Source organism: Nannospalax galili, unplaced genomic scaffold (genome assembly GCF_000622305.1).
Source record: "Nannospalax galili isolate Female #2095 unplaced genomic scaffold, S.galili_v1.0 scaffold113, whole genome shotgun sequence".
Lineage (NCBI taxonomy): Eukaryota > Metazoa > Chordata > Mammalia > Rodentia > Spalacidae > Nannospalax > Nannospalax galili.
In genome coordinates this window covers 80,938-108,623 of record NW_008335444.1, presented here as the reverse complement: position 1 = coordinate 108,623, position 27,686 = coordinate 80,938, and the positions used below count along the sequence as shown (strand labels likewise).

The 27,686-nt window shown below is 37.6% G+C and overlaps 1 protein-coding gene across 2 annotated transcripts in view; it reads left to right on the top strand.

The window, feature by feature from the left end:
* The window catches only part of Dennd1b (DENN domain containing 1B), a 294,324-nt gene extending 283,610 nt beyond the window's left edge, over nucleotides 1-10,714 (top strand). For both annotated transcript variants that reach the window (XM_029562147.1, XM_029562146.1), the window contains 3 exons: nucleotides 4,542-4,618; nucleotides 5,686-5,902; nucleotides 6,697-10,714. In XM_029562147.1, coding sequence (XP_029418007.1) covers nucleotides 4,542-4,618; nucleotides 5,686-5,902; nucleotides 6,697-7,230 — 828 coding nt within the window. In that variant the 3' untranslated portion in view covers nucleotides 7,231-10,714. The remainder of the gene's footprint in view (nucleotides 1-4,541; nucleotides 4,619-5,685; nucleotides 5,903-6,696) is intronic.
* The last annotated feature ends 16,972 nt before the right edge of the window (nucleotides 10,715-27,686 follow it).

Here is a 27,686-nt window from a genome sequence, read left to right as displayed (position 1 = left end):
TTCCTACTTCTGTTACATTCTATATATGTTTTCTTTCATGTGTTTCTTGTCTTCTGGTCTTTATTTCATTCAGTGTCTCCAGTAAGGTCATCATTAATAAGTTTCATTCCATACAGATAGCCTTTCTATTTCAATATTTTTTTCACATTCATAGCAAGTAAGGCTGGTCATGAGAGCCGACTTCATGAATTTTCACATGTACTAAATGTATTTCACATCTTCATGGGAGCAAAATTTTACTTTACAATTATATATGTTAAGAATCTAGTAGTTTGAGGATTTGTGATGTCCAGTTCTAAGTCTCATTTTTAATTTCTTGTTTCTAAGTGATTGAAATCTCTGATTATTTAATATTCTTTTTAAAGTCTTGTTTTAATTGTGTGTGTGTGTGTATACACATGAGTGCAGGTACACATGGAGGGCAGAAACATCATGTGTCCCCAGAGTTACAGGTAGATGTGAGCTTCCCAAAGTAGGTGTTGGGAACCAAAGTCTCATCCTCTGAATGACATGATTTTAACCACTGAGCCATCTAGCCCCTACTCTGTATCCAAAATGTATAGCTTTCTTGTATAGCACTGCCTCCCAGGAGAGCTGGTAATTGCAGAGCCTGTGTGTAACTATGTTGTGTCCATAGTGGGTGTAAATGAGTAGGTCTCATGAACAGGAAATATCTTTTTCATTTCTTTTATATGCACCATGGAAGATAGTAAAATGCATATAGTCAGTGCTTCGTGGGTGTATGTAGAATGAAGGGATGCTAAGAACTAAAAGAAAACAGATGTAGCCACTGCCTGTACAGAGTACACAGTAGCAGCTTTTAGTAGGTTCTCAACAAATACTTGAGTCAATGGCTTTCTGTTGCTCTCCATTATCTGGACCTTCCAGCCTGACGTCTATTCTTTTCCTACCTCCCCTTACCCAAGTTCTCATCTCCCACATTTCCTGCTAAATATATGGTGTCTCTTATAACCCTATGGGTTCAAATTTACCCAGCCATAAGTCTTTTTAGTATGTGTGTGCCACATAGTGATCAAAAGGTAACTGAAAAGTTTTAATGGACCCTAAGAGAGTCTTAAGCACCAGCATGACTCCTAACTCCCAGTAAACCAGAAGTTATGCTTCACTGTCTCATGTTCTTCCTGATTGTCCCACCATAGGAACTTTGTACACACGCTTACGTCTTTTCATTATGTGTGTCACATCTGTGACCTTTGCTGGAGGGAAAGTGTTCCCTTGAGCTCTCAGACTAGGTCATGTACCTGTTAAGTGCTTTCATGGCAGTGATAGCTTGATTTGAGTCACACTTCTTATGCTTATTTGTATGATTGTTAGAGTTGTTTCCTTTTTTATTCACTAGACTAATATCTAGCATGTAGCCCAATGCCTGGCACAGAAAGACATCTTTCATCTTTGTTGAGTGAATGAATGGACATAGTGCTCTTCTGTGCCTCATGGACACTGAAGAGACTGATGTCAGTCAACTAGTGTAGGATACTTTGTTATGAGTTGTTTAACTCATGAAATAAATACTCAACAGAAACTACCTGCTATGTGTGCAGATGTTCAATTATTCAGGAAATAACAGCCTATTCCAAAAGTTAAGTTTATATTAAAGAATAAAACCATCATAGATATTATTTAGCTAATTAAGTAATAATGAAGAATCCAATGATCTGGTACAAAAGACAGTTCAGAAGCCAGCCAGGAGTACAGAAGTACTGACCGCTGCAGAAGCCAGTGGTCTACAGTGTGATAATTATGTCTTCATTGGACATAGGTTAACAGCCACAGAAAGGAAAACAATTGTAAATCAGTTTCATTTCTGTTCCTAAAATTCTTCTATGAATATCTTTTATAAAATACACTGCTTAGTAGCATCTCTTTACAGAAATTGATAGAACTTTTGTCTAGGTAGGAAATAAGAAACTCCAGTTTTCCTGTAAAGCTCATGTCATGACTTAAGTGGTGCTGATTGTGGAAAGAATACTTAGAACTGAAAATAGTTGAAGCTGTAATACCCTCAGGCAGCTCTAGACTGTAAATCTCTGCAACAGGGACTTGTAGCACATAAGAGTAAGACACTGCCTCCTCTCTGATTGTAGTTCCTATTTTGGACTACATGTGTGACTTTGGACAAATTATGAAATGTTTCTGGGTGACCTCCAGATTTATGGCAGGGTTCATAAGGCTCTGAGCTGTTTAGTAGAAAGACAACCATTCCCAGAACCTAGCCCTGTGTGTATATGACAGGTATTGCTTTGCAAAGTATTCTACAAATAACCTATTTATTTATTGTTTAATGATCTTGTATTCATTCTTAAATAGTAATGATTTTAACAAGTAGAAAAAAGTTTCAGCTCCTTTGTAGTTTTGCTTATTTGATTTTAAAATTTGATTGTTCCATTAGAAAATTGTAGCCAAAAGCTAAACATGAGAGCCACTGTCACCATGCTAAGTTCAGTGCAATAATAATGACATCTATTGAAACAAAGCATTGTATTTTGTGAGTTTGAGGAGAGAGTGAGATTGATTTTTTTCCCCTCAGAAACAATGTTGTGAGTGCTGGTTTTATCCTAGGACATTCTGAAAATTCACTTAACTCAAGACCTTCAACTTATATGGTGAAGGGACATTGTGGTTTTAGGCCCCCAATGATTTCTAACCATTAGACTTGCAGGGAGCTCATTACACATTGCAAGCAGAGGGTACAAATGCATATTTCTGTACTCATTTCTTATTGCTGCCATGCAGGAGCCATAGCACTGAGGAGTGAGCAGGTAGAGATCAGTCTTAATAGTTCCAGAAATTTGCTGATTCTGTGCAGATGCGATGAGTGAGGATAGCCCTATGGATTGGGAGATTAAAATAGGAAGACGAGAAGTTACTCCTTTATGGAACTGTGATTGAAGTCTCCAAATTCAAGTTTACTGCTTACTACCCCTAAGGATGGTATAGTCTTGAGCACCATGGCACCAGACTCTGGCCTCTGAGTGCCTTGTCTGCTTGGCAACCCCAAGGGTCTTTTCTGAGGTCATGTCAGGGAAGACATGATCAGAAAAATTTATGTTCAAACATGTAATAGTAAAGAAATCCTCAGGTGTCCTTCATACAGCTCTAACAATGATAAACCCAAGGTGAGTCTCATCCCTTTTCCTCCACCATATTTTTTTGAAATAAAACCCATACAGTATATTCTTTAATCTGTGAGTGTCTTAAAGCATTTATCTCAAAGATAAGGACTTTAAAAATCAGAATCCAAAGAAGAGATAGCTTAAACACAGTAATAACTACGGTGGGTTGAACCACACCAAATATGGACAAATCATGACAACATTAAGAAGTAACCTCATGTCTTATCTTTAGAGATTGCTTGGGCACTAGCTCATTGCTCTGAAAAGTTCAAACAAAAGGAAGGAATCAGTGACTTACTCTGGGTTGTGTGTGTGTCTGTCTGTCTGTCTGTGTGTGTGTGTGTGTGTGTGTGTGTGTAATTGTATTTTGGGGGTAGCTAAATAAATTTCTTAATAGAATGCTAACAAATAAAGAGGGAATGCTCTATAATAATTATGCAACCTCAAGAAAGAATGGATTTTGTCACTGGTTATCATAAGCTGCTGGAGCTATAGAGTGAAAAGTTGATGAGGAAATTTGTGATTAGTGGATAGGCTAGCCACATCTGTAGCCATTTGTCAGTATTGGTTCTACCAAACTGGACAGCTGAACATTATGTGTCTACTGATGTGTGATATAAAAAAAAAAAGTCACATATAACCACCGATGGCTTATACTTGCCAAAAATAAGTACCAGCCAGCTGGAAAAGGAGTCTAAGCCTGTAGATATACTGCCAGCTTGCCCGGAAATGAGGATGGAATAACGTTCCAGGGCACAGCTGGTACAAGTGGGTGAATTGAGAGTCCACTGAGAGACTGGAGACATGTCAGCCACCACCAGTGCTGACCTTTGGGATTCTGACCCCAGGAAATACAATAGGGGAATATTAATATGATCTGTGTAATGTAAAATATTAAAGGTTAATTGGCAATTTGTGTATATGGTTATGGTTTTTAGATTGTGTTTAAAAAAATCTTTGTTAAAAATGTATGCTAGGGCCAGCAATACTCTTCAGCATGTAGAGGCACCCACTGCTGTGCCTGATGATCTGAGTTTGACCCCTAGAACCCACATGGTGGAAGGATAGAACCAATCCCCACAAGTTGTTCTATGAGCTCCACATGTGCATTATGACATGCATGTGTATGCACAGGTGCACATGGTATGCATGTATACACACATACAAGTAAATAAATGTAAAAATATTTAAAACATTGCTAATTTAGAATAAAATATATTTGTATATATGTAGATCCCATCCCAGGGGATCTCATGCCCTTTTTTAGCCTCCATGGGCACCAGACACATACATGGTATATATACATACATGCAAACACTCATACACATGAAATAAAAATAATCTTTTCTAAAAATTGAAGACCCTTTTTAACTAATAAGTAAATTTATTATCTATTTCTCTCCCCAGGCACACTTTAAAAGGCCTCATAAGAGCCTTGATGGTGCTCTGTTTGATGATGACGATGATATTGAACAAGCAAGCAAGTAAGTCTGGCACTGTGGTGTCCTATTAAGTGGTGTGGCTTCCTACCAGGAGTTTAGGTGACAGGCTGTTTCAAAGAATGGGCACTCCTAGAACCAGGTCTTTGCTCCCTCACAGTGCCCTTCAGCAAACAGAGTAAGTACTCCTTGCAATGCTGTGAGGAGTGGGTCTCAGGACAAGGAAGTAAGATAGACTTGAAATGTCTTGTCCTTGGAAAACAGTATTGTCTACAGAGATGCCTGGGGTTGTAACAAGGGTGATACAGAGGAGCACAGCATTGACTGATGGGGACAGGTGAACTAGGGGCAGTGATAGTCACTCTGAAGCAAATAAGATATATAGTAATACAAAAGGAACATTCTCTTGTACATGAAACAAGCCTGTGTGTATAAAAGATTATGCATTCTTCTTTAAAAGAAGTAAAGAAATAAAGGAAAACCATATAAAATATAAAAAGTAAACTTGAAATGTTGTAAACTTTCTAAGTGTTCAATCTAATATTTCTAGGAAATTTCCAAATCCCATAGAATTAGACCAGATGAAAGTTTGACTTCTACATTGATGAGCCATAAGCTTTGTATTTATTTCCCTTTTATTATTTATATATGTATATATATGTGTACATATGTATATACATATGGATATATACATGTGTATACATATATATGCATATATACTTAAAATTTCAGTATCTGAAATAGATACACTCATAACTATAGATAGTTTGGCCATGAACTAGTTATTAACTTTTGTTTCCTAACCCCTCCTCTCCTCTTCTCCTCCCCCTTTTTTCTTTCCTTTTTTTCTTTTTTTCTTTTTGTTTTCCTTTCCTTTCTTGTTTTTCTTCTTTCTATGTAGCCCAGATCTGCCTCACACTAGCACTCTACCCCGGCACTGGGGTTGTAGGCTTGCACCTCCATGCCACCTCCAGTTAGTGAATTTGTTGACCCACCAAAATACCACTTTGATTAAAAGGATTTCATTAACTGAATGTAATTTGGGAGTGCAGTTGCTTCCATGCAGCCTGTGTGGGTAAATACCTACTGCTGCATGCTTTATTTTCCTTCAGGGTATCTTCTGAAGATGGTGAAGAAACCTCTGCTTATTTCTATGAAAGTGACGACTCTGTTGAAACAAGAATGAAGACTCCTTACTCAGGGGAAATGGACTTACTAGGCGAGATCCTGGACACTTTGAGCACTCATAGCTCAGATCAAGGAAAGCTGGCGGCAGCCAAGAGCCTGGATTTCTTTAGATCAGTTGATGATATTGACTATAAGCCTATGGTTAGTTGATTTTTTTTTTGTAACTTACAAAATGAAACAAAAACACTCATCCTTGCTGTGCTCACCTGAGCTGATAAGTTTGATTTGTAGTGTTCAACACCTAGGTGGGTGCACAGACTTCAAAATACAGTAAAATTAAGTCCTTATGAATTATTTCTATTAGTAAAATTCATATATTTCATTTTCCTTAATCAGTTCTAATAGATAGTATTATTAATTGACATCTTTTGACCAACAGTAATACTGAAGTCTAATTTTATGGACATCCTCTTGAAGAATTTTTTGTGAAATATTTCTCCATTTTTTTATATATAATTTCCCAGCCTTTTAAGAAAAAACATAAAACCATAATGAATATGTTCATTAAAATCTTTTGTTTTCTTTTTATTTTATTTATTTATTTACTTATTTATTTATTTATTATTTTACTTCAAAAGTGAACAGTGAAACTGAACAAGTTAAACTGAGTGCTTCAAAACCATGAGTATAGGTAGGAGCCTTGGAGCCATATTCTCTATGGAGACTCTAGAGCTTTAGGTGAATTATGTGCCCTAGTTGGGATTTGCCAGATGACAAATTAAGGACATGGAAACCCAAGTGTGTCCTATTTCATTCCTGTTCATGGAGCCATTTGGAGCTATCAGTATTCACAGCCAGAACTATATTCCGCTGGAAGGAGCTTCAAGTTCACAGCTGGAAGAAAGGCATATTGATTCTAAGACAGAAAATAAAATTACTGCGTCATTGCTATAATTTTATATAAAGTGTTCTGAAATTATTGTTTCTCTTTCCAGAACAAGTCCAATGCTCCTAGTGAGAATAACTTGACCCTACTGTGTGCTTCTGGTGATCAGACACAGTGGAATCTTGGGCAGGACGACAGTGCCCTGCATGGCAAACACCTCCCTCCATCCCCCAGGAAGCAGGTTTCCTCCAGTGGTTTGACCGATTCTCTGTTTATCCTGAAAGAGGAAAACAGTGAAAAGCCCCTTGGTGCTGACATTGTGAGTGGCCCTTCTGTGGTGGAAAAGCCAGCTTCTACTTTGGGATTGGGTTTTCAACCAGCTCCCCCTGAAGTTTCCCCAATGGATAAAGGAAAAACAGAAAAGAAGGAAACACTAAGTCAGGGTTCAGAGGATCAGCCTGTAGCCAGCCCCGGGCGACGCCAATCTACTCTAGTTCCCTGGGAGAAAGAAGGGAAAGAAGCAAAGGAGCCCCCAGAAGATATTGGACTGCTCCGTGAAGTAGTGTCATTATGTCACTTGCCATGTGACTTCCAACAAGGCTTAAATATATCCGAAGAAAGCAGAAGTGAAAACCAAACTTAAGTTACCAATGGAGGGTCAGTCATTTGCATCTCCCCTTCTAAGGAGACATTTTAGAATTCCATATAATTTGTACAGTGGACAGAATTACCTATAGGAATAACAACTCTTACTGCTATTTAATTGTTTTGCATTAGGAACATTTTCCCCACTTGTTCATCTCACGAATATGTGTTATCCATTGGTTTTCAGATATAAGTGAATCTTCTGCACTACTAAATCAGGTAGTACTTTGTATATGTGCTGAAAATCTGTGTTGAACATAAGCTTTCCTAGTATTTGGTGCTTATTGCCATTCATCCTGTTTAAAGTATGCATAGATATTCTTGCATCTAACCAGTAGCCACTGAACTAATCTGGTTAAGAATGAACTTGTCAAGATGTCAGAACTTATCAAAAAGAGCCTGAAGTTAATGAAATTGTTAACCCACTAATTGCCTTAATCTTAAAGCTATGTTAAGCATACAGATAATTTAAGAAGTTACATGTAAAGCTTGAAAGATAAATTATTTTGTCCTGCAGAGCAATAATGCCTTTTTCTATTCATGGAATGAAGGTCAAAATTTTTTTCAAGGTTTCGAAGCTCTCGTGGAATAATTTTATTTTGTAAAGACACTGCAGCCATCTTTTCCACAAAATGTAAATGTGTAAATTTACCTTTTACTCAGTGAATATATGAAGTGCTGGATACAATGTGAAGTTAATAACTTCTGTTTACAAATAAGCCACTTAAAATGTTCACAATCTGTCTGTCTGCCATTGCTGAGTAAGCAGTCCATCTCAAGAAAGCCAAATGCCATGTAAAGTGTCAGGGAAGGATTTTTATTCTTTTCTTAATAATTCACCATCAAAAAATTCACATCCTCAACTCAAATTTCCTTTTTAAGATAATTAACTTTGTATTTTTAAAAGTTCTAGCTTTATAGGAAAATGCAAAGACAGTACAGAGAGGTCCTACCTACCAGTCTCCTCTATTAGCATCTCATATTAGTTTGCTCCCTTTGCCACGGTACACAGCCAGCCTTGATGCGTTAATAATACTCCTCATGGTGGTCAGAGCTCTGGCTCTTCCATAATGGCCCTTTTCTGTCCTTTACCCCCTTCTGGATTCCAAATTGCATTCCACTGTCAAGTTCTGCAGAGGCTCCCCTTCTCCCAGGCTCTTCACTTGCCTTGTTTTGATGAACTTAAAGGTTTGAAGAGTATTGGTCAGATGTATTGTCCAGCGCCCTGCTCCTGCAATTTGCTGGATATTTTTCGCATTATTAGACTGGGATTATTACAGGTTTGGGGGAATATCACTGAAGTGTCATTTTCACATCTTAGTAAGGGTATATACTGTCAACATGTGTTGATGTTGAATTTGATGACCTGCTGGGTTTCTCCATTATAATACCCCTTTTCTCTTTTGTCATAGTAAAGAAGGAACAGGGGAGGGAGGGAGGGAGGGAGGGAGAGAGGGACAATTAACAGCCCACACAGAGAATTATGCTTTATGTCCTTTAGGGCAGAGGAATATCTAAATAAATCATTTGTAATTTTTTGCTATGGGAAATTTGCCTCCCTCAAATTTACTGTTATCACACATGTTAGACTAGACTTGCAGGAAGAGTCAGGAAGAGAAAACGGAAACCTAGTGATGTAACGCTTAATTTATTTCTACATTCATTGTATTTATTCTGTACCTCAAATCATGATTTTTTTTAATTGTGTTTTTTAGAAAAAGTGTTTGAAAAACCTCTTGAGAACCCCAGTAAGTCTGTGCTCTGGAGTATTAAGTAATTTCAGTTAAAATTCTAGAAGGAGATTTGTTAAACATAGTGCTTAAAGTATTTATGCAGGCCATTTTTAACTTCATTTCAAAATCTAAATAGATGTGTTTTATTTGAGGTAATTGTTGATATGTTTGTAATGGAAGATGGATCTTGTTGTCCTTAAAAAGGTGGACTATTTACCTAGAAAGAGAAAAAGCATTTCATCATTTTTTTACACAAAAGATTCAAGGTTGTTGTCAAATTTTCCCTAGATTTGATCTCCATTGAAGAAAGCCACATATCAAAAGAGCTATTTTTAATGAGAAGGAAAAAAGTTATTGTAATGATTAATCTGCTGGGCAAATAGTCCTTCATAATTTGCAAAAAGGAATACATAGGAGCCTTTAATAAGAATTATGAAAGGAGGCCTTTTTCTGCTTCAGAATTCATTATCTGAACCTGTGTGAAGCATGGAACGTGCTGAGTTTCAGTCCATTTGCTTAGTGAATTCATGCCCATAGTTCCTAATTTTCTGTGCTTTCAGTCACCTTGTAAGGCATGCAGTGGTAATGTTGTGCTATTCTGAGGACATTTAGATACTCTGTAATTGTCTTAAGGTATTTTAAAGCAAACTGTGCCTTACTGCAACAAACAAAAATGACTGTTTTACTCTGTGTTAAAAAACAAAAAATTCTGCACATTGTTTTTGAAAAGAGTCAGAAGACTAGTCGCAGGTTTTGGAAGTCTGTTTTGCAACCTGACTTTCCAGTGTCACTGTGCACAGGCGCAAAGGAAGGGATGTTAGGGTGTGTTCTGGAATAAACTGAGGTATTATTTTCTACCTGACCATATTTTCTTTTAGCCAAACCAAATATTTTTAAGTTCCCCAATGTTCAAAAATATTTCCAAAGCAGCAGCTCCTATTCTACAAAAGGCTCGTATAGCTGCAGCTTGGGCTCTGGTGCTGTGTGTGCCCTCCAGACTGAGCTGTGCCTGCCTGAGTCCCATTCAGGAGTTAGCGTTCACCCTTCATATTACATCCCTGGTGTCCCAGGGGAGAGGGAAGAACGATAAACTTAGGAGCTGTCATTAAGTGAAGATGTTGCTAAGTGCCATATTTTGTGATTACCTAATTTAGCATATCTTATGCATCTCAGTATGGTATTATTATTTTTCTAATTCATAGCTTCCTCACTGACAAGATATTTATTGACTTTTTGTACCAGTCCAGGAGCAAGATATGATAACTAAGTATGTCAGGATAAGGGAGAAAACTAAATAATAACTCTGCTCTGAAGAATTCAATTAGAAGGAAAAAGACCTGCAAATGTGTTATAATAATAACAGTGATAACAATAATATAATACTATACTTGCTTAAAAGGTACTTGAGCAAGAATCAACACCAAAAAGATTCTTTTTTAAGAAATAGATGCTTAATTTAAAGTATGTTCTGAGTACAGAATCATAATACTGTTTCTAATTTTATTAGCTCTCTTAATATTATCACAATTACAAAAATGCTGCTAAGAAACCAATTTTTATAGGGAAGATTAGGAGACATATTGAGAGGCTAAGTTCCTTGTGTCAGACCTTCCACATGGCATGATGCGCCTTTGCAGTACCAAGGACCACTTTCTCCAGCTGAGGAGTAACTTAAGGTATAGATAGGAACCTGGTTATGTTGAAAGGTATAGATGGGAACCCGGCTATGTTGATGGGAGTCCAATTTTTTTTAAAAAAAAAAAAAAAAAAAAAAAAAAAAAAAAAAAAAGACTTGATAACAGCATTTTCTAGAAAAAGCACCCTCTTTTAGATTAAAGCTGTAAGCAATAATGTTGTTACTGGGATTCTATGCTAATGTCCTAATACTGTGACCCAGGAATGCTCACCAAATAGTTATTTGTTAAACGAAGTGAAGAAGACAACTCCTGATCAACAGGAGACAACTGTGAATTTTCTTACAGTCAGTAGACATTCATTCTCAGATTTCCAGGACAAGATTCATTTTAAGTAAATTTTCTAGTGAGAATTTCATTGTATTTGATGTCATTGATCATGAATCTCAAAAGATAGTTGAGAATCAAAATAAAATTCAGCATTGTAAAGCAAATCCCTAAATGTAATATCTCCCCAAGTACTTCTTAATGTAGGAAATAGTTTTTAGAAACTCAATTCAATATGAAAATTTTTCCTCTGCTGAACTCAGTAATTAGTGTGTCGTTCTTAAAACATTTTTAATGGATAGAAAAGTTTTGAGCTAGCCAGTTTAACATGATTTGATTAAGAAATGGGGAATTGTGTATATTTGAATGGAAACATTTTATTTTGGGATATAGGATTTTGTGCAATATTTTTCTTGCATAATTTAGCTTATATAAATATGCACATCTGCTTTCGTGGCAGATGCCTTAAGGTCATATCTTTCAGTATTTGCCTAAAACTGTATGTAGCAATGTTCTGTGTGGTTTCAGAAAAAATTCTTTATATTATTGACAAGAGAAATGTTTTTGTTTATTTAAAGGAATTATGGATATTGCATTATTGTATCAAAACTAACTGCCTCAGCAACGATAAATATGCAATAAAATCTTGTATCTTAGATTAGTATTGACAGTACTGTTACTTAACAGAAATGTTTGTGGTACAAAGTGTTGATTCTATGTGTGTACATTTAACAAACACTCTTTTCTGCACCATGTGAATCTAAATGGCGTAGGTATGATGATGACCGTGTATGTAGATGGTGACATTCTTTGTGATGAATCTTCTCTAAGACTTATAGAGGGCATTGCCAATACTTTGTGATTGTCTATAAATTAATTTTTTGTATGATGTACAGTTTGTTTAGCCTTAGAGCTTCTATAGATTTCTACTTTTATTGTACTTGAATGAGACAGAAAGCACTGTGGAGATATGTAACTCTGGATGCAATATGCAGATATACCAAAAATACAGTAAGGTACTGAACAGCGATGCTAGCTGAATGCTTTATAGCCCAGAAAACAAGGTTTTTCAAGCCACATTTAGTTCAATGAAGTAACTGAAGATATGCAGTCTTTCATCTAGAAGTTTGTAGTCACAAATGATTACCTCTTTGATATATCCAAGCTGTACATCCTTTATGCTTCTGTTTCAGTTCTCAGAGGAGCCTTGTTGATGCCCATCCTCTGGTTACATATGTTTAGTACAGAGCAAATTGACAACGTCGTGCACAGGAGATGTGTTGCCTGTGAAAGTCACCATCTTTTAGATAGAGTAGCTTCATAGATAATTTTGAGAACCCTTTAATAATCATGTACCAAAACCTAGATTTTTAAAAATTGGTTATGATTTACTGTGCCTAAAACAACCACCACTACATAAAGCTTTTTGTCATAAAGGCCATATGAGGGAATCAGCAGAATTTTCCCCAAATTTGTGTCTGTTGCTTTAGCTGAAGAGCTGTTTCAAAGTACCGAAAATCTTCAGCTGTTTGCTCTGCAAAAACTACCCAGCACTGAGATGCGCTTTATTGTTCTTGCATCCTTGAGGCTACAATATCAGTCATCTCCAAACTTGACTACTATTGGGAAGATGTTGTGTATAAAAGTATTGCTTTGGGGGTTTTTTAAATATGCAAAATTAAATTTTGAACTCTGTCTGCATTGCCATAAGGTACCCAACAATGTCATTAAAAATAAAATTGGTCACAATCAAACATTGCATGATACTGGTGACTCTTCTTTTATAACTGACTAGTTATCCTCTGCACTGTTATAGAAGGGCTTTGAGGCTCTGGTCCTTCTCCCACCTTTTAACTCCCTCAATATAAATGCCAGCTTAATTCTTTGTGATTGGCCATTGTAGGAGGTACCTGTTCCATTGTGGACACTTAACTTATTTTATTAGTTTTTAGACATCTTAGTTGCTGTGACAAAATGTCTGACATAACAACTTTAAAGAATGAAGGATTTATTTTGGCTTACAGTTCCAGAGATTTCCATCCATAGCCCTGGGCTTTGTTGATTCTGGGTCTGTGGTGGGGCAGAGCATAATGGTGGTGGGAACAAATGGCGAAGGCTGCCCATCCCATCAAACAACATAACACAGTAGTAGCAGGAAGAGACCAAGGCAAGATCAATCCCCAAAGTTCCTTCTCAGTGAGTTATTTCCTCCAACTAGGCTCCACTTTCCACAGCTCCCCTGCCTCCCAATAATCTATTCAAACTTGGAATTCAGTGGATTATACCATTTATTAGGTCAGAACTCTTATGATCAAATCATTTCTGGTAATGCTTTCACAGGCGCAGCCAGGGGTGTCATCTACTAACCTGGACATTTCTCAAGCAAACCAAGTTAATTCCTTCATAGCAGATTATTCATGGCAGTTGTTTGTTGATCCAAATTTAAGATCCACAGACAGAGGTAAAATACAGACTAAAGCACCTGAGCCATGCTCCAGGGGCCAGAAGATGAACACCTCATGTGAGATCTGTGATGGTTCCACCTAGAAAGTAAAGTGCAAATTTGAGTGGAAAATAGCATGTTTGTTTCCCTTGGGGCTCAAAATATCTAGGACAGTGTGTGGAATGTCTCCTGTTTCAATACACAAAGCAAAGTCCTGACAAGGGAAGTGCATATTTAGAAGCCCAGAGTTCATGTATCTTTTTCTCATTTCAATTGCTCAATTCTTTGCCTCCTTGGTAGGATGAGTCTCACTACTTCTTGGTGCCTCTATCAGGGAGATGGTCATATGTCCATTCTATAAATTCAGAAACGAAAAACCCTGCTTCATTGTCCTTATTTATAAATGAAAGAAAATGCTCAGAAAATATATAAAGAGCCTAAAAAACTCAATGTCTAGTGATAATAGTAAATTAAAAACCATTAAAAACTGTGTGCAAAATGAGCATTGATAATAAAAATAATATGGTACATCATGAGAGACAAGAAAGAGCCTCCAGGTTTTGATTCAATTTGGCCCATTCACCCTGAAACTTATTTCTCTATTTATACAGACATGCCCTTAGGATTATTTAATATTTACTGAAAACATATTTGTGTATAGCAACTGATACATAAATAGCAACTGATACATAATTTGGGGGATTAAGAAATATTCCTGGAGTTGGAAAGATGGCTCAGAGGTTAAAAGCACTGACTGCTCTTGCAGATGACCCAGGTTTGATTCTCAGCACCCACATGGTGTCTAACAGTCACCACAACTCCAGTTCCAGGGGAATCCAACGCCCTCTTCTGACCTGCAGGGGTATTGCACAACACAGGTGCACTTACATACATGCCGGCAATACACTCACAAAATAAAAATAATAAAATATTTTTTAAAATTCCTATTTAAGTTCAATTTGTGGTTGTCTGGAGTATTCAAGTATAAAATATAACTATAAAATCTTGGATTTTATATAGTTCAGTGGCACCCAAACCCTTGTTAATAGAATTACTAGGAGAGCTTAAAATGAAGCAAAATACAGATGGCTCTGTAGTTCCTGCAGTAGATGCTACAGGTAGTTCCCTATAGAGATGAAGAACCTAAGAAACAAAAAAAGATCAATGCCATCCTTAAAATGCCACAGCACTAAATTACCAAGCTGGGGTTTGAACCCCACTTTGTTTTAAGTCTGTGATGGTTAGTGCTAATTGTCAACATGACAAAACCTATAGTCACCTGGAAGAAGGACCTTCAGGCAGATCTGGGAGGGAGTATCATGATTATGTTCACAGAGGTTGGAAGATCCACCACTGTGAGGGGCTGGTTCCCCAAAGCAGAGGATTCTGGGTTATGTAGGACCAGAGAAAGCTAGCTCAGTATGAGCATACATGCATTCCTTGCTCTTCAGACTCTGGGTGCAATGTGAGCAGCTCCCTTAGGCCTGCTGCTGTGACATCCGTGCCATGATGAATTATAACCTGAAACAAGGAGTTAAAACTTTTCTCTCTAAATCACTTTTGTCAGGGTATTTTAAAAGCACCACTAAACCACAATAAAATATAAAAGCAACACCAAAGAGAAGACTTGTATGTGCCCTGGGACCATAGAGGTGTCCTGAGAGCAAAACCTCACCTCTGCAGAGGCTTTATCCAGCGAAGACTCATTAAAAGCCCAAGCTGAGCCAGGTGTAGAGGTGCACGCCTTTAGTCCCAGCACTCAGGAGGTAGAGTCAGGCAGTTCTCTGTGAGTTCAAGGCCAGCCTGGTCTACATAGTGAGTTCCAGGCCATCTGGGGCTAAAGGGAGTCCCTGTCTCATAAACAAACACACAAACAAACAACAAAGAAAGCCCAAGCCAAAGGGCTTTTCTGCTTCTCTAAAGCAGCTCCTTAGGAAAATGTCCCCCCAGGGTTAGTACAGAGAAGCTGATACAGTTGCCGTCCAACCTGGCCACTCTCCATCAAGCTAAATACATCATTAATTCATTGCTCTCTGCTCTTGACTGTGGATATAAAGTGACTAGCTGCTTCAACTTCCCACCATCATGATTTCACTGTAACTGTGAGACAGCCAAACCCTTTCTCCCTTAAGTTGCTTTTGTCAAGGTATTTCATCACAGCCACTGGAAACCTAAGACAAGCCCCAAGGTTGTTACTCAACAATGTTATACAGAGCATAAACGTCGTGGCTAAGGGAAATTCCTGCAGAACTTCCTTTCCTATCTCAACTTCCCTTCTTAAGTCCTGGATAATTCTTTCTTTACAGAAACTATGCATGTGTTTTTTAATTGAGTATTGAATTTCCTGATAGCTCTTTTGGGAGACATTAATGTTTGGCTTCTTTTTGTTTTTCCTTTTCTCATACTCTCCAACTCAGTCACTAATTTTACCTTAATAGTCTCTCTCTCTCTCTCTCTCTCTCTCTCTCTCTCTCTCTCTCTGTGTGTGTGTGTGTGTGTGTGTGTGTGTGTGTGTGTGTATTAACTCTGGCATCTGTCTCCTCTTTCTTCCCCAACTGCTTGATTTTATTTACATGTGTCAAGGAATGGAAGAAGAGAGCCCTTCCTAGGTTGTGTGGGGTATCTGCTAAAGCCTGTTTGGTGGCATATCCATTTTGAAAAACAGCAAAGGTATAAGTTGTGAGTTTTCTAATGTGGACCTTCTGTTAGTAACATATAAAGCTGCTGAGCACATCCGAGCATGCCTTGCAGAATACCCGCAGATGTTTCCTATCATTTATTTCTTCATGTTCAAACAACAGCTCTCAAACAAACTATTCTTCCATTTTGTTACTTTATAATCTTAGCTACTTTACAGATGAAGAGTGTTCACATTTATGACAGGGTGAGGTATCATCATTTAAACTGTGATCTATAAATTTTTTTTGTAACTAGATTCTAATTTATGGGCTCAGTATTAAAATACTAATAATATTCATATTTCAGCATTTCCCCCAAATCTAATACTTAAATATATTTAAATAAAACAATAGTTACACTTTCTGAGATTTGATAAGTGTCCAAATTGGATGCAATCCACTAGGCAGAATTCCCAATGTTTGAAACAGATGTTAGAGAGATGTCCTCCATCTTGACAGCATCCTCTGCAGGAGATGTATATGTTAGCAAACTCTTAGAAAATCATGTGAAGTTAGTTTTAAGTAAATGACAAGATTTGAAATTAGTGTGCTTTTAAAATCTTCAAAAATATTTAGAAACTATTATAAAATAACTATAGTTAAGATTGGTCTACATATACTGCAAAGACTCTCTACAAAAACGGGTTGCCATTCTCAGGATTGGTTTGAAGCATCAAAGTGATTTTCAGCACAGAAGGTGAACCAGCAGTCTTTGGATGATTTGAGTTGTAGACACTTAAAAGATGTTTAAGGTGCTTTGCTAAAACCCATGCTGCTGCTTTTCATTCACTATAGCTTTGTTTTTTAAATTTTTATTATTTATTTATTTACTGTATATGAGGGCTGCATGTAACTGTACCCTTGTCATGCAGTGCCCACAGAGGCCAGAAGAGGGCATTAGAATCCCTGAAACTGGACTTCAAGATGGTTGTTAGCCACCATATGGGTGCTGGGAACCAAACCCAGGTCCTCTGCAAGAGCAGCCAGTGCTCTTGAGTGCTGAGCCACCTCTCCAGCCCCTATGGTTATGCTTTTTAAAGAATTTCACAGAGTTGGGCATGGTGACACATGCTTTTAATCCCAGCACTCAGGAGACAGAAGCAGGCAGCCAGTCTCAAAAAGACCAAAAACATTTTTTCATACAAATCATGAATGGATTATTTCACTTAGTGACACAGTGATACTGTCACTTTTTGCCTTTTGGTATTTTTGAGATAGATTATCAGACTTCTAATCCTCCTGCCTCAACATCCTCATGCTGGGTTTACAGCTGTGCATCACCACCCCAGACTCATTCCAATTTTAGTAATCCCAGTAGGTGTGCAGTTGTTTCTCTTTTTTTTTTAATTTGTATTTTTCTTATGACTGAAAATGCTGAGATCTTTTTTATTATTTGCAATCTGTCTTCTTTGGAGGAGAGTACATGCTAATCTTATCACTGACTTGTAAGAGTTTGGATGAATGTCCCTGATATGTTTCATATGTCTCTGGCATGCAATTGCATTTTCCTCGTAATGATTCAAACAGTCAAACAGAAGTTTTAAATTTTGAACAAGTTAAAAAATTACCTTTTGGGGTTTTTTTTGGGGGGGTCTTTTTGAGACGAAGTCTTTTTGTAGCCCCCACTGGCCTGGAACTCAGAGGTTTGCCTGCTTCTGCCTCCCAAGTGCTGGGATTAAAGACATGTACCACCAGGTCAGCCTCTGACTTTTTTTCTTTCATGAGCTGTACTTTCTGTGACCTAAGTGTTACCTGTAGGAGGAAGTGCGGCCTGAACAACCAGCGCATGCACACTGCAAACATGCAAAAACATCTGACTGAGGCAAACCTGTGTTCTGCCAAAAGACATAGAGACGGCTGATGCGAAAATGGCCTGATACAGAGAGCCAATGAGGAACAGACACGACCTACCAATGGAGCAATGGGACACCGGGAGCGGGGATATAAGGGAGCCCCATATCGTTCTCACCTGACTCCCAGAGTCTGTGTCATGACTCCGCGCCAACTCTACCCCCACCCGGAGGGCCCCAGGACACCCACAACATCTGGCACCCAATGTGGGTTCCCCATGCTGGCATGGGCATTGACCTTCTTGGGTTCTGGCCATCGTTGTGGTAGCTACTTTTCTCTTCTGGACCATGTTCTTTGCACTTAATTTTGACAGCCGTGCATTGACTGCTCCAGAGACAGGCCTTAGTTTCGCTTTCTCCACCCACGACCGCCTGGGAGCCTCTCCCTCACTTTCTTCGGTGTGCGAGATGCCCTCTGCCTGAAGTTTCAGTAAGTCGGCCCCTATGTGTTACATGTGCCTTCGGTTCTCCCATGGGTGAGCGTGAGAACCCCCACCTTCCCTTTTCCCTTGTTCTGTCTGTCGATTAGGGAGGTACGCATTTTGCTTTCCACATAATGCTCCTCCACATAATGGCTGACCCCCTAGGAGGCAGAAGCCAGGAGCAGGGCCCCCCCCACACACACACTGCTCCTCGTCCAGAGACACCATGTGGGCATACGATCGTGGCCTAATGAACCACAGAAGTCCCCCACTGAGCACAAGACATCTGGGTCCGATACATTCTCTTTGTTTGTCTTAGAATTAACATGGGTAATCTGCCCCCCAGCTGTAGGGAACCCCAAATCAGGACATTAAAATCTCTCCTTGTCACCTGATGTCTTAAAGTTAAAACCAATGACGTAGATGCTTCCTGGAACAAGGCTACCATCCTCGCACCATGGGCCACCCGCAAGCACATGTGGGACCCTGACCTCTGGATACCCGTTCTTTTCCTTGCTAGGAAGCGCCAGGTCTCCTTAGGTGTCCTCCCACCTGCCTCATTTGTTCCCATTCTCCTGGCCATCATAGCTAGCCTAATTCCTTTGGTCCTACTCATCCTTGTCAAGTGTCTCTTTCAGCATGCCCAACGGCAAAAACGCATCAACAGAGCCACACTCCAGGTCCTCTTGGCACTTCAGCACACAGGCCGCCATCCTCCCCACAAGGTCCTACAGGCCTGGCTCATGGGGAAATCCATGAGGCCTTTGTATAATTGCCTTCCCCAACCACCCTGGTGGGCTCAAACCCAGGGAGGTCGCCCTTTGAGGGCTGGTTGGTAGTCAATGACAGGTAAGAGCTTGCTAACCAAGCCAACCTAAGACAGGCACAGTCCATAATAGGGGGACCCCCTGAAGTGAGGCCAACAATGCCAAGGCAAAGAATCTTGGCTCCCACTAGAGCTTCACAAAAAGAAAATGGGTGGATATGTTGGAGGAAGTGCAGCCTGAACAAACAGCACATGTTGCAAAGCACCAAAAACATCTGGCTGAGGCAAACCTGTGTTCTGCCAAAAGACATAGAGACAGCTGATGCAAAAATGGCCTGATACAGAGAGCCAATGAGGAACAGACACGACCTATCAATGGACCAATGGGACACCGGGAGGGGGCATATAAGAGAGCTCCATATCTGCAATAAATGAATCTGCAGCTGCTCACACTGCCTGCTTCTCACCTGACTCCCGGGGTCTGTGTCATGACTCCGTGTGGACTCTACCCCCATCTGGAGGGCCCCAGGACACCCGCTACAGTTCCCTAGTCACAGTCTCACAAGAACTTTCTAGAAGTTTAATAGTTTTAGTTCTTGCATGGAGATCTAGGATTCATCTTGTATGAGGTAGAGGCCAAAGTCTCCCCACCCAATCCAATGTTCCTCAGTACCACTTATTGAATAGTGTCCATTCCCCTACATAACATTATAGACATTTTAAGTCAATTTGGCATATTTCTGCATGCATAGTAATGGATCTGCTATTCTCCTTTAATCAGTATGTCATTTCACATCAAAGTCACGTGGTCTTGATGGCTTTCTGGAACTGGAGAGATAATATGTGTAAGTCCTTCAATTTTTTTTTTTCAGGGTTATATTCAATATAAAGCACTTTTGTTTTTAGAATATGTTTTCCATTCTAAAATGTTGCTGGGTGTTTGACTGGATGGTGTTCAATACACGATCAAGTTGAAAAGCATTATCATGCTAAGATTACTGAGCTCTCCACTTATGAACATGGACTGCCTCTCCAATTTTTAGGTCTTCTTTATCTTTCCTCCTCAGTGTTTTGTGGTGCTCAATATAGAGCATCACAGCCATTCTGTGATGTTTATCCTTAGTCAACTCATAGTTTCAATGCTGTTGTGCTTGTTTTGTAAAATTTCTATTTCAAGTTGTTCATTTTCAATATATATTTAAAATTTACGTCATGCTAATTAGTAGAAGTGATAAACATTACCACTGAAATCTACCCAATGACTTTATAGACATACACAGGTGCCAAGGATCCAAGTGCAATCGATTATGACTAGTAATAATCAGATACATACAGATTAGAGATGCATGAGCCAACATCTCAGTGTTAATAGCAAAAACTATGAGTCTCTCTGCAAGGAACAATATATTCTAAAATGAAATGGAGATCTTTTTTAAAGGTTAAAAAAACTCATTCAATTTTATGTCTTACAGGGCTTGTACTGAGTTCAATATTGTGTAACTGTATTAACTCGACTGTGAACCTAGAAACTTGTACTCACTTGTGAAGGAGATGTACTCTTGCTCTGGAGAGTGTTACTGAATCTGTTAAAGCTGTAGTGAAAAGCTTCTAATCATGTAGTTATTAAAAATTTTAAAAATAATGATTAAAAAAATAATAATTCTTCAAAGCATAAAAATTTGCTCCTTAATAATTAGTAGATGTGAAAAACATTACCATTGAAATCTACCTGACAACTTTGTATCCATGCTCAGATGCCGAGGAGCTCAGAAAGTATCTCACTGTGACTAGTAATAATCAGATATATAGAGATTAGAAATGCATGTGCAAACATCTTAATGTCAATTGCATTAAGAATGAATTTTTCTGTATTAAACTGTGTATTTTAATAATGAAGTGGAGATCTTTTTTAAAGGTTAAAACCTTGTTTAGTTCTATGTCTTATAGGGTTTATACTGAGTACAATATTGTATAACTGTAATAATTCAACTCTAAACCTGGAGGTTTACAGCCAATTTTGAAAGAGATGCATCTTGCCTCAGGAAGTTGTTGTTGAATATGTCAATGCTGTTGTAATGAAATGCTTCTTCTAAGTATGTGGTTAATAAATAATTTTTAAAAATCTGTTCTTCCTAAAGATAGTTTAATCCTTCAATTCTTGCATATATTTTTATATTTTGGCATTATTACATGGCTCATACCTAAGTAGTCAGACTTCCTTTCCCCAGAGATGTACCAGCTTAGTGACTTTCCTTTTGGTTATTTTAGGCTTAGTATTTCCTTTCCCCACTGTTCTTACCATAGAACGAAATATAATGATGTTTGATACTTTTCTTAGTTGAGGGTGCTCTTTTTAAATTTTTTCTTTATGAAATCTACAAATGTGAGCTTTCACTTTTTTCTTATTTGAAGATTATTCCAAATGTCTTTTGTCACTGATTTTTCAATTAATTATACGAGATAATATATTCTGTATAAGTACTTTTAATGTATTTACTTGTTTCATAGTGAATGATTTATGTGCAGGTGAAAATTTGTATTTGTGTCAGTTACTTTTCTGTCACTATGATAAGACACCATGACCAAGGGGACTTATAGAAGCTTTTATTTTGCTTACAGTTCCAGAGGGCTAAGAGTCCCTCATGGTGGAGAGGCATGGTGGCAGAGGTGACTGGAGCAGAAAGCTGAACAGTCACATCTCAAATAGGCACAGGAAGCAGAGCAAAGCTGAAAATCCATCAAGGCTTGAGAACTCTCAAAGTCTGCCCCCAGTGACATGCTTCCACCAGCATGGCCACACCTCCTAAAGGTTCTATGACCCTCCCCAAACAGCTCCACAACCAAGTACTTAGAGCCTATGGGGGACATTCATTCAAACCACCCTGGTATTTTTCTGTGTTTATTTATTTAGAGATTGGGTCTTGCAGTTTTGCCCAGGTTGTTCTTAAACTCTGGGTTCTAGCAACTTTCTCTCCTACCTCAGCCTTATGATCAGCTGGGGCTACAGACACACAACAGCACACCCAGCTTCAAGTCTTTTATAGCCTCAATTTTGTGTCTATATGCTCTATTAGTTATTAAAGAAATGTTGAAATGTTAAGTGAAAAATCATATTTTTATCTCTCCTTTAAGCTCTCTCAATTTTTGCTCCACAAATCCAAAAGCTATTAGTAAGTCCCTTTGCTTGGGATTTATGTCATCTTGACAAATTTCCCTCTTTTTGTCTTCATGAAATGTCCCTGTATATGTAAATTAATATTCTTTGTTCTGCAAATATATATCTTGTACAATATAATTTTAGCCAATATTCTCATGGTTCATGTTGGAATAATATAATTTTCTGACCTTTTATGTTCAAACTATTTGTCTCTTTCTATTTAAAGACCTATTATTTAAATTTTTACATATTTTCACTTTGTGTATGAGTGTATTACCTGCATGTATGTAAGTGAACCCATGTTGTACAATGCCCACAGAGGTCAGAAAAGGATGTTTCATCCCCTGGAACTGTAGTTATGGATTGTTGTTAGCTACCATGTGGGTGCTGGGAACCAAACCTGGGTTCTTTGCAAGAGCAGCCAGTGCTTTTAACTGCTGAGCCATTTCTCCAGCCCCTTAAAGACTGTAATAGAAAATTTTACTGAGTTTTCTATTCTGTTCTAGTTTGGTGAGATTTGGCTTTCAACTGTAGTGTCCAGATTTTTCATCCAATTTAATTACTGGTATGAGTGGGTATAAGGTTAGCACATTTGTGTTTTCTATTTGCCCCATTCATGTATTTATTTTTTGTATTTTTGCCTGCATTTGGATTTAGTTTCATGGTTACATTTTGTTGTCACTGATGGTTTATACCTAGCTCTTCTAAAAATTCACTATGTGCTCTAGGATTTAAAATATTATCATTAATTTATCACAGTCTATCTTAAAAACACACGACTTGACATAAAGTACAAGTTCTTAACAACAGTATTCTTCCAACTCCTTGATACTCTTGTCATATATTTGTATCTAAATATTTCATGACCTTAAAATGTTATTTTTGTTTGAAATGGTTTCCTTTGAAGTTGTCAATGATTAAAGTGCTTTTATATGTACACGCATAGCCACCGTCTCTGATGTTCCACACTCCTTTCTGCGGGTCTTATGTGCAGATGCTGCAGTGTACAGTTCCACCTCACAAACCTCCTTCACTATGTTTTTAGAATGAAGATATATTGACAATATGTTATTTCAGCTTCTGTTCTAAGAATTTACTTTTTTCTTCATTATGTCTTCCTTTTCCCTTTTGTATACATTTTGACAGTTTTTTTTTTACAGATTAACAATGTTTTTCTTCTTCTAATACTTTAATATTGTTACTTCACAGTTTTATGTTCAGCATGATTCAGAAAGGTATCTGCTATAATCCATCCCTTGTAATCTGTCAACACTGAGCACATTCTAGACTGCTTCATAATCATTGATTAATCATATCTAGAATATTTTTAGTTTCACATACTCTACTTTTCTTCAGAAGTTCAATCAATGTATTTTTATATTTTTAATTTATTTTCTCATTTTATCATATTTGCCAAGATTTATAGTAGCTGATTTTTTTCTTCATTTTTTGCCTGCAAACTGTAACAGCTCTGTCATTTCAGAGCCTGTTTTTATTGATTATTTTGTCTGACGATAGACTACATTTCCTGATTTCCATATAATTGGTAGTATTTGGTTAGATGCCAAATATTTGTGGATCTTAAGTAGTTTTAGATTTTATTCTGAGGTGCAATTAAGTTCCTTGAAAAATCATTTGGAGGCTTTAAAGTTTGTCTTTCATCTATGTTGTTATGGGTCCTGTATAGTTTTCATTGTAGATCTGGTGTAACCTTCTTTGGAGTCAGTGCCTGTAGGAGAATTCTTCCTCCTGTCCCTATGTTAAGAGGCCTTTCTATGCTGAGGAGGACACACACTATTTCCAAGCTTTTATGAGATTTGGGAATTGTTCTGTTTACTTTCCTATAGAAACTTTTTCCCTGGCTTTGGGCATATACTTGGCATACATGTGCAGTTCCTGCAGAAAAGACTGAATAGGGTCCCTCTGAAGAGTCCTGTAGGTTTCCTCTTCTGTTTCTGCTCCACAAATTCTAGCTTCATCCTTTTCCTTCTTCAAAGAATCCCTGTCTCATCAACTCAGAATGCCACACTTTGATTGTTGTGTTGCTGTTGGATGTGAACTGCTTCCAGATAGCCTCCCAACTGCCTGCAGGGCTCTCTGTGGCTCTCTTCTGTCATGGATCAAGGTCCTTTTTTGCCTCATATATCTTACACTTGAAATTAATATTTCATGTATTATTTCTAAGGTTCTTGTTGCTGAAAATGGTAGGGCTGTGAATAAGCCACTCAATCTTTTTGGAAACAGCTGACTTCTGTCCACATTTTAAAAGGTGGTTACATATTTAGATTTTCTCAGAAAAAATACCCTTTGTAGTGTATTGATGCATAGTCTAGTAATTAACATTCTGTCTAAGCAGTTTTCCCTGTAGGCCAATACCCATGTCAACATTTCTGCTTCTAGATCATCTTTTTTTTCCTAATCCATCCAAATACCTTAAAAATTATGCTCCTGAAGTTACCAATAAATCATTCTTTTTGTTTTGTTTCTATCATTTATCTATTTACTTGTTTGTCTAGAAGTCTATTGACTTTCAACACCAGTGTAATCCAGGAATTAACTGCTTTCAGCATTGTAAGAATGTCAAATAAAATATAACCAAGTAGCTGCTTAATCCTCCCAAAACAAATAGTTGAGGTTTGAAGGCAAACAGAGTAGTTTATTGAGATAGATTGGCAGGGTGCAGATGATAAGCCTTGGCAGAATCCTTATGAGTTAAAGTTTAGTAAGTATATTCCTGAGCTTAGCAGGCACAACATTTGGTCTAGGAGAGATTTGTATGAGAAATATAGACCCCTGGCTGAGGCTGGAAATTCATTTGAACTGGGGAAGAGACAAAGGAGCCTCTTACCTTCCTATGAATCTGGATGGAAAAATACACCCCAAACCAAAAAACTGTACGAAAAACCAAACATCAGCATTTACTTTATGTGGGCTTGCAGTAGATTTGATGCACCTGATTTCTGTATGCTTTGTGCACAGCACAAACTTCCAAACTTATAATTATTGCAAAACACAGTTTGCAGTAAGTGGCAACTCTAGGACCCCTGAGAGGCAAAGTGATGCCATTCAGGGTGTGCTTTTCACAGCACACACAACTATGACAGTAAACACCTGGAGATGATTGAGAAAAACTAAACCATATAAAGAAAATTTGTTTCTTAAGAATTGAAGAGAAAATGCAAAGCAATTTTAGTTTAACAATTAAAATATTAAGTATACTTAAAGATCAAAAGAAAATACATTGCTTAGACAAGACGAAATCCAAGAATACAGTGCTGATTGGTGCTCTAGATAAACTTTAGAGGACTACAGCTTGACTTATCTCCCATCTTCCTATGAGAGGTCCCAGAGCCTCTTAGTACATTTCATCATAGCTAACCCATTGTTTGTGACTGTTCTCTTATTTACCCCTTTCCCTAGACCATGAAGTTCAAACATTTAATTTGTGTGTATTTCTACTAGCTATTATATTAGGAACCGGGGAAAATAAAAGTAAATGACTGATTTTCAAATACATGAATTTGATTTTTACATTGAATCAGATATTCAGTATACCCTATTCCCTTAAAAACACAAATCTTTTTATGTTCATCTTGGAATCTCCAGCTTTTAACATGATATCAGGCCCACAAAAGATGCTTAATAGCCTAGTGTTCAGTAGAATTAAATAGATTATCATTTATTCAAGATAGCAAAATTTTCGAAGGCTCTTAAACCTCTGAATTAACTCTCCATAAGTACAATGCATCATCTGTCTCTTCATTTGGAAATAGCCTACCACACATCACATCAGAGATGTGGAATGAAAATAAAAGGAAAGGTGTTGAGCTACTAGCAGTTCTATTAATTTCAACTCTGAAGGTAGACTGGAAATGTGAGGAAAGGAGCTCAAGCAAGTAGGCAGGAATGTCTTCTAAACCTTGAACCCTAGAGGAAGCTAATCCTGTACATGTCTTCATTCAATGATAGGTAAAATTCTCAAGGTACAGGGAAGTACTACTATACATAATTTTAAAAGACCTGGAAACCAAGGATCAATATTCTATCCCTCTTTTTCCATTAGCTCCGTAATCTAGATGTGCACCATTTAATTCAAGCATAGTATCTTTCTTTACAGTGTTCACTGATGAAATACATTGTTAACATTAAACATCAGTAGGTATTTTGATATTTAAATGGAATAATGGGAATAAGTAGCTGACATTTGGTTTGCTCTAGTGATTGCTCCACACATTTATATTATGTTTTTGAAAATGTTACATAGCAGGAAAGAATTTAGAGGTCATTTAAAACTTATTTATATTTAAGTTATTTGATAGAATTCTTTATGGAATTGACCCTAAGTGTACTGTAAAGCAGGTTGGGATACTGCTGGTATGGGGCGTATTCTGAGTGGTGTCCTAAGAAGTGCTGGGATTTCAACCTCATTACTTGCATCTTATTTTCTGATTTATTGTGAATTCTGTAGCTTGAAAACTGAACCTTTTAAAAACCTTTTTTCCACTTGTCATATTTTAAATGTCAGAAGAATAGTATTTATATAATTGGCATCTCCCTTTGCTTTTCAATTCATTACACTCTTCCTTGACATGTGAACATTTCTTTTGCTTTGGACAGAAAAATAAAACAACAAACAACCTTTCAGGATGATTGACTAATTGAGTTCATTATATTGTGCTTGAAATCAAATGTAAGACATTTTGTGAGTGATTGTTTTTCATTTGGATTTCTTTGAAATTAGCAAAATACGTGTAAATGAGTGAAATAAACAGTCTGATGCTCAGAATGAATGTGAGGAAGTATTGTTATCTTTACTTCTTTAAAATCATCTTTTATATATTCCAAATACCACTGAGTGTTTTTAAACATGTACTTGAGCATCCTTGTGCAGGGCAGGTAAGTGTTTAAAACCTTCAAGCTCCGGGCATCTTTCTGAGTTGTGTGTTATTTGAAGAGTGACTTGAGAAGTTAGGATTTAGGCAATCCTCCAGAGTATCAAAGTTATATAGTTAATTTAGTGTCATCTAATGAACTTTCTGAGACATAGAAAGTAAGAATTGAAGAAGTTAGGGGAGGTGTCCAAGAGCTCATATGGCTTACTTTCTTGTTCTAGATAGAACAGGTAGGAAGATGACTTTAAATTCAAAACAGAAAAATCTGAAAAGTAAGTATTTAACAACAAAATTTTAGGACATACTTCTCTGCAGATCACAAAGGGTGACTATTATAATAAGAGAAAATTACCTGGGACTTTAAACCCTGATTTAGGAAACAGCTGGAAGTGCTTCAGGATGGTCAAAGAGGGCAGCTTCTCACTAGACTGCTATCATCCACATTGTGTAAACCACCTGAGTGATGGGTGCTTATTGACTTGGGGGGGGGAGGCTGGAGCATAGCAAATTCACTGTCTGCATGTCTTATGTGCCATTATGAGCAGGTAGAGA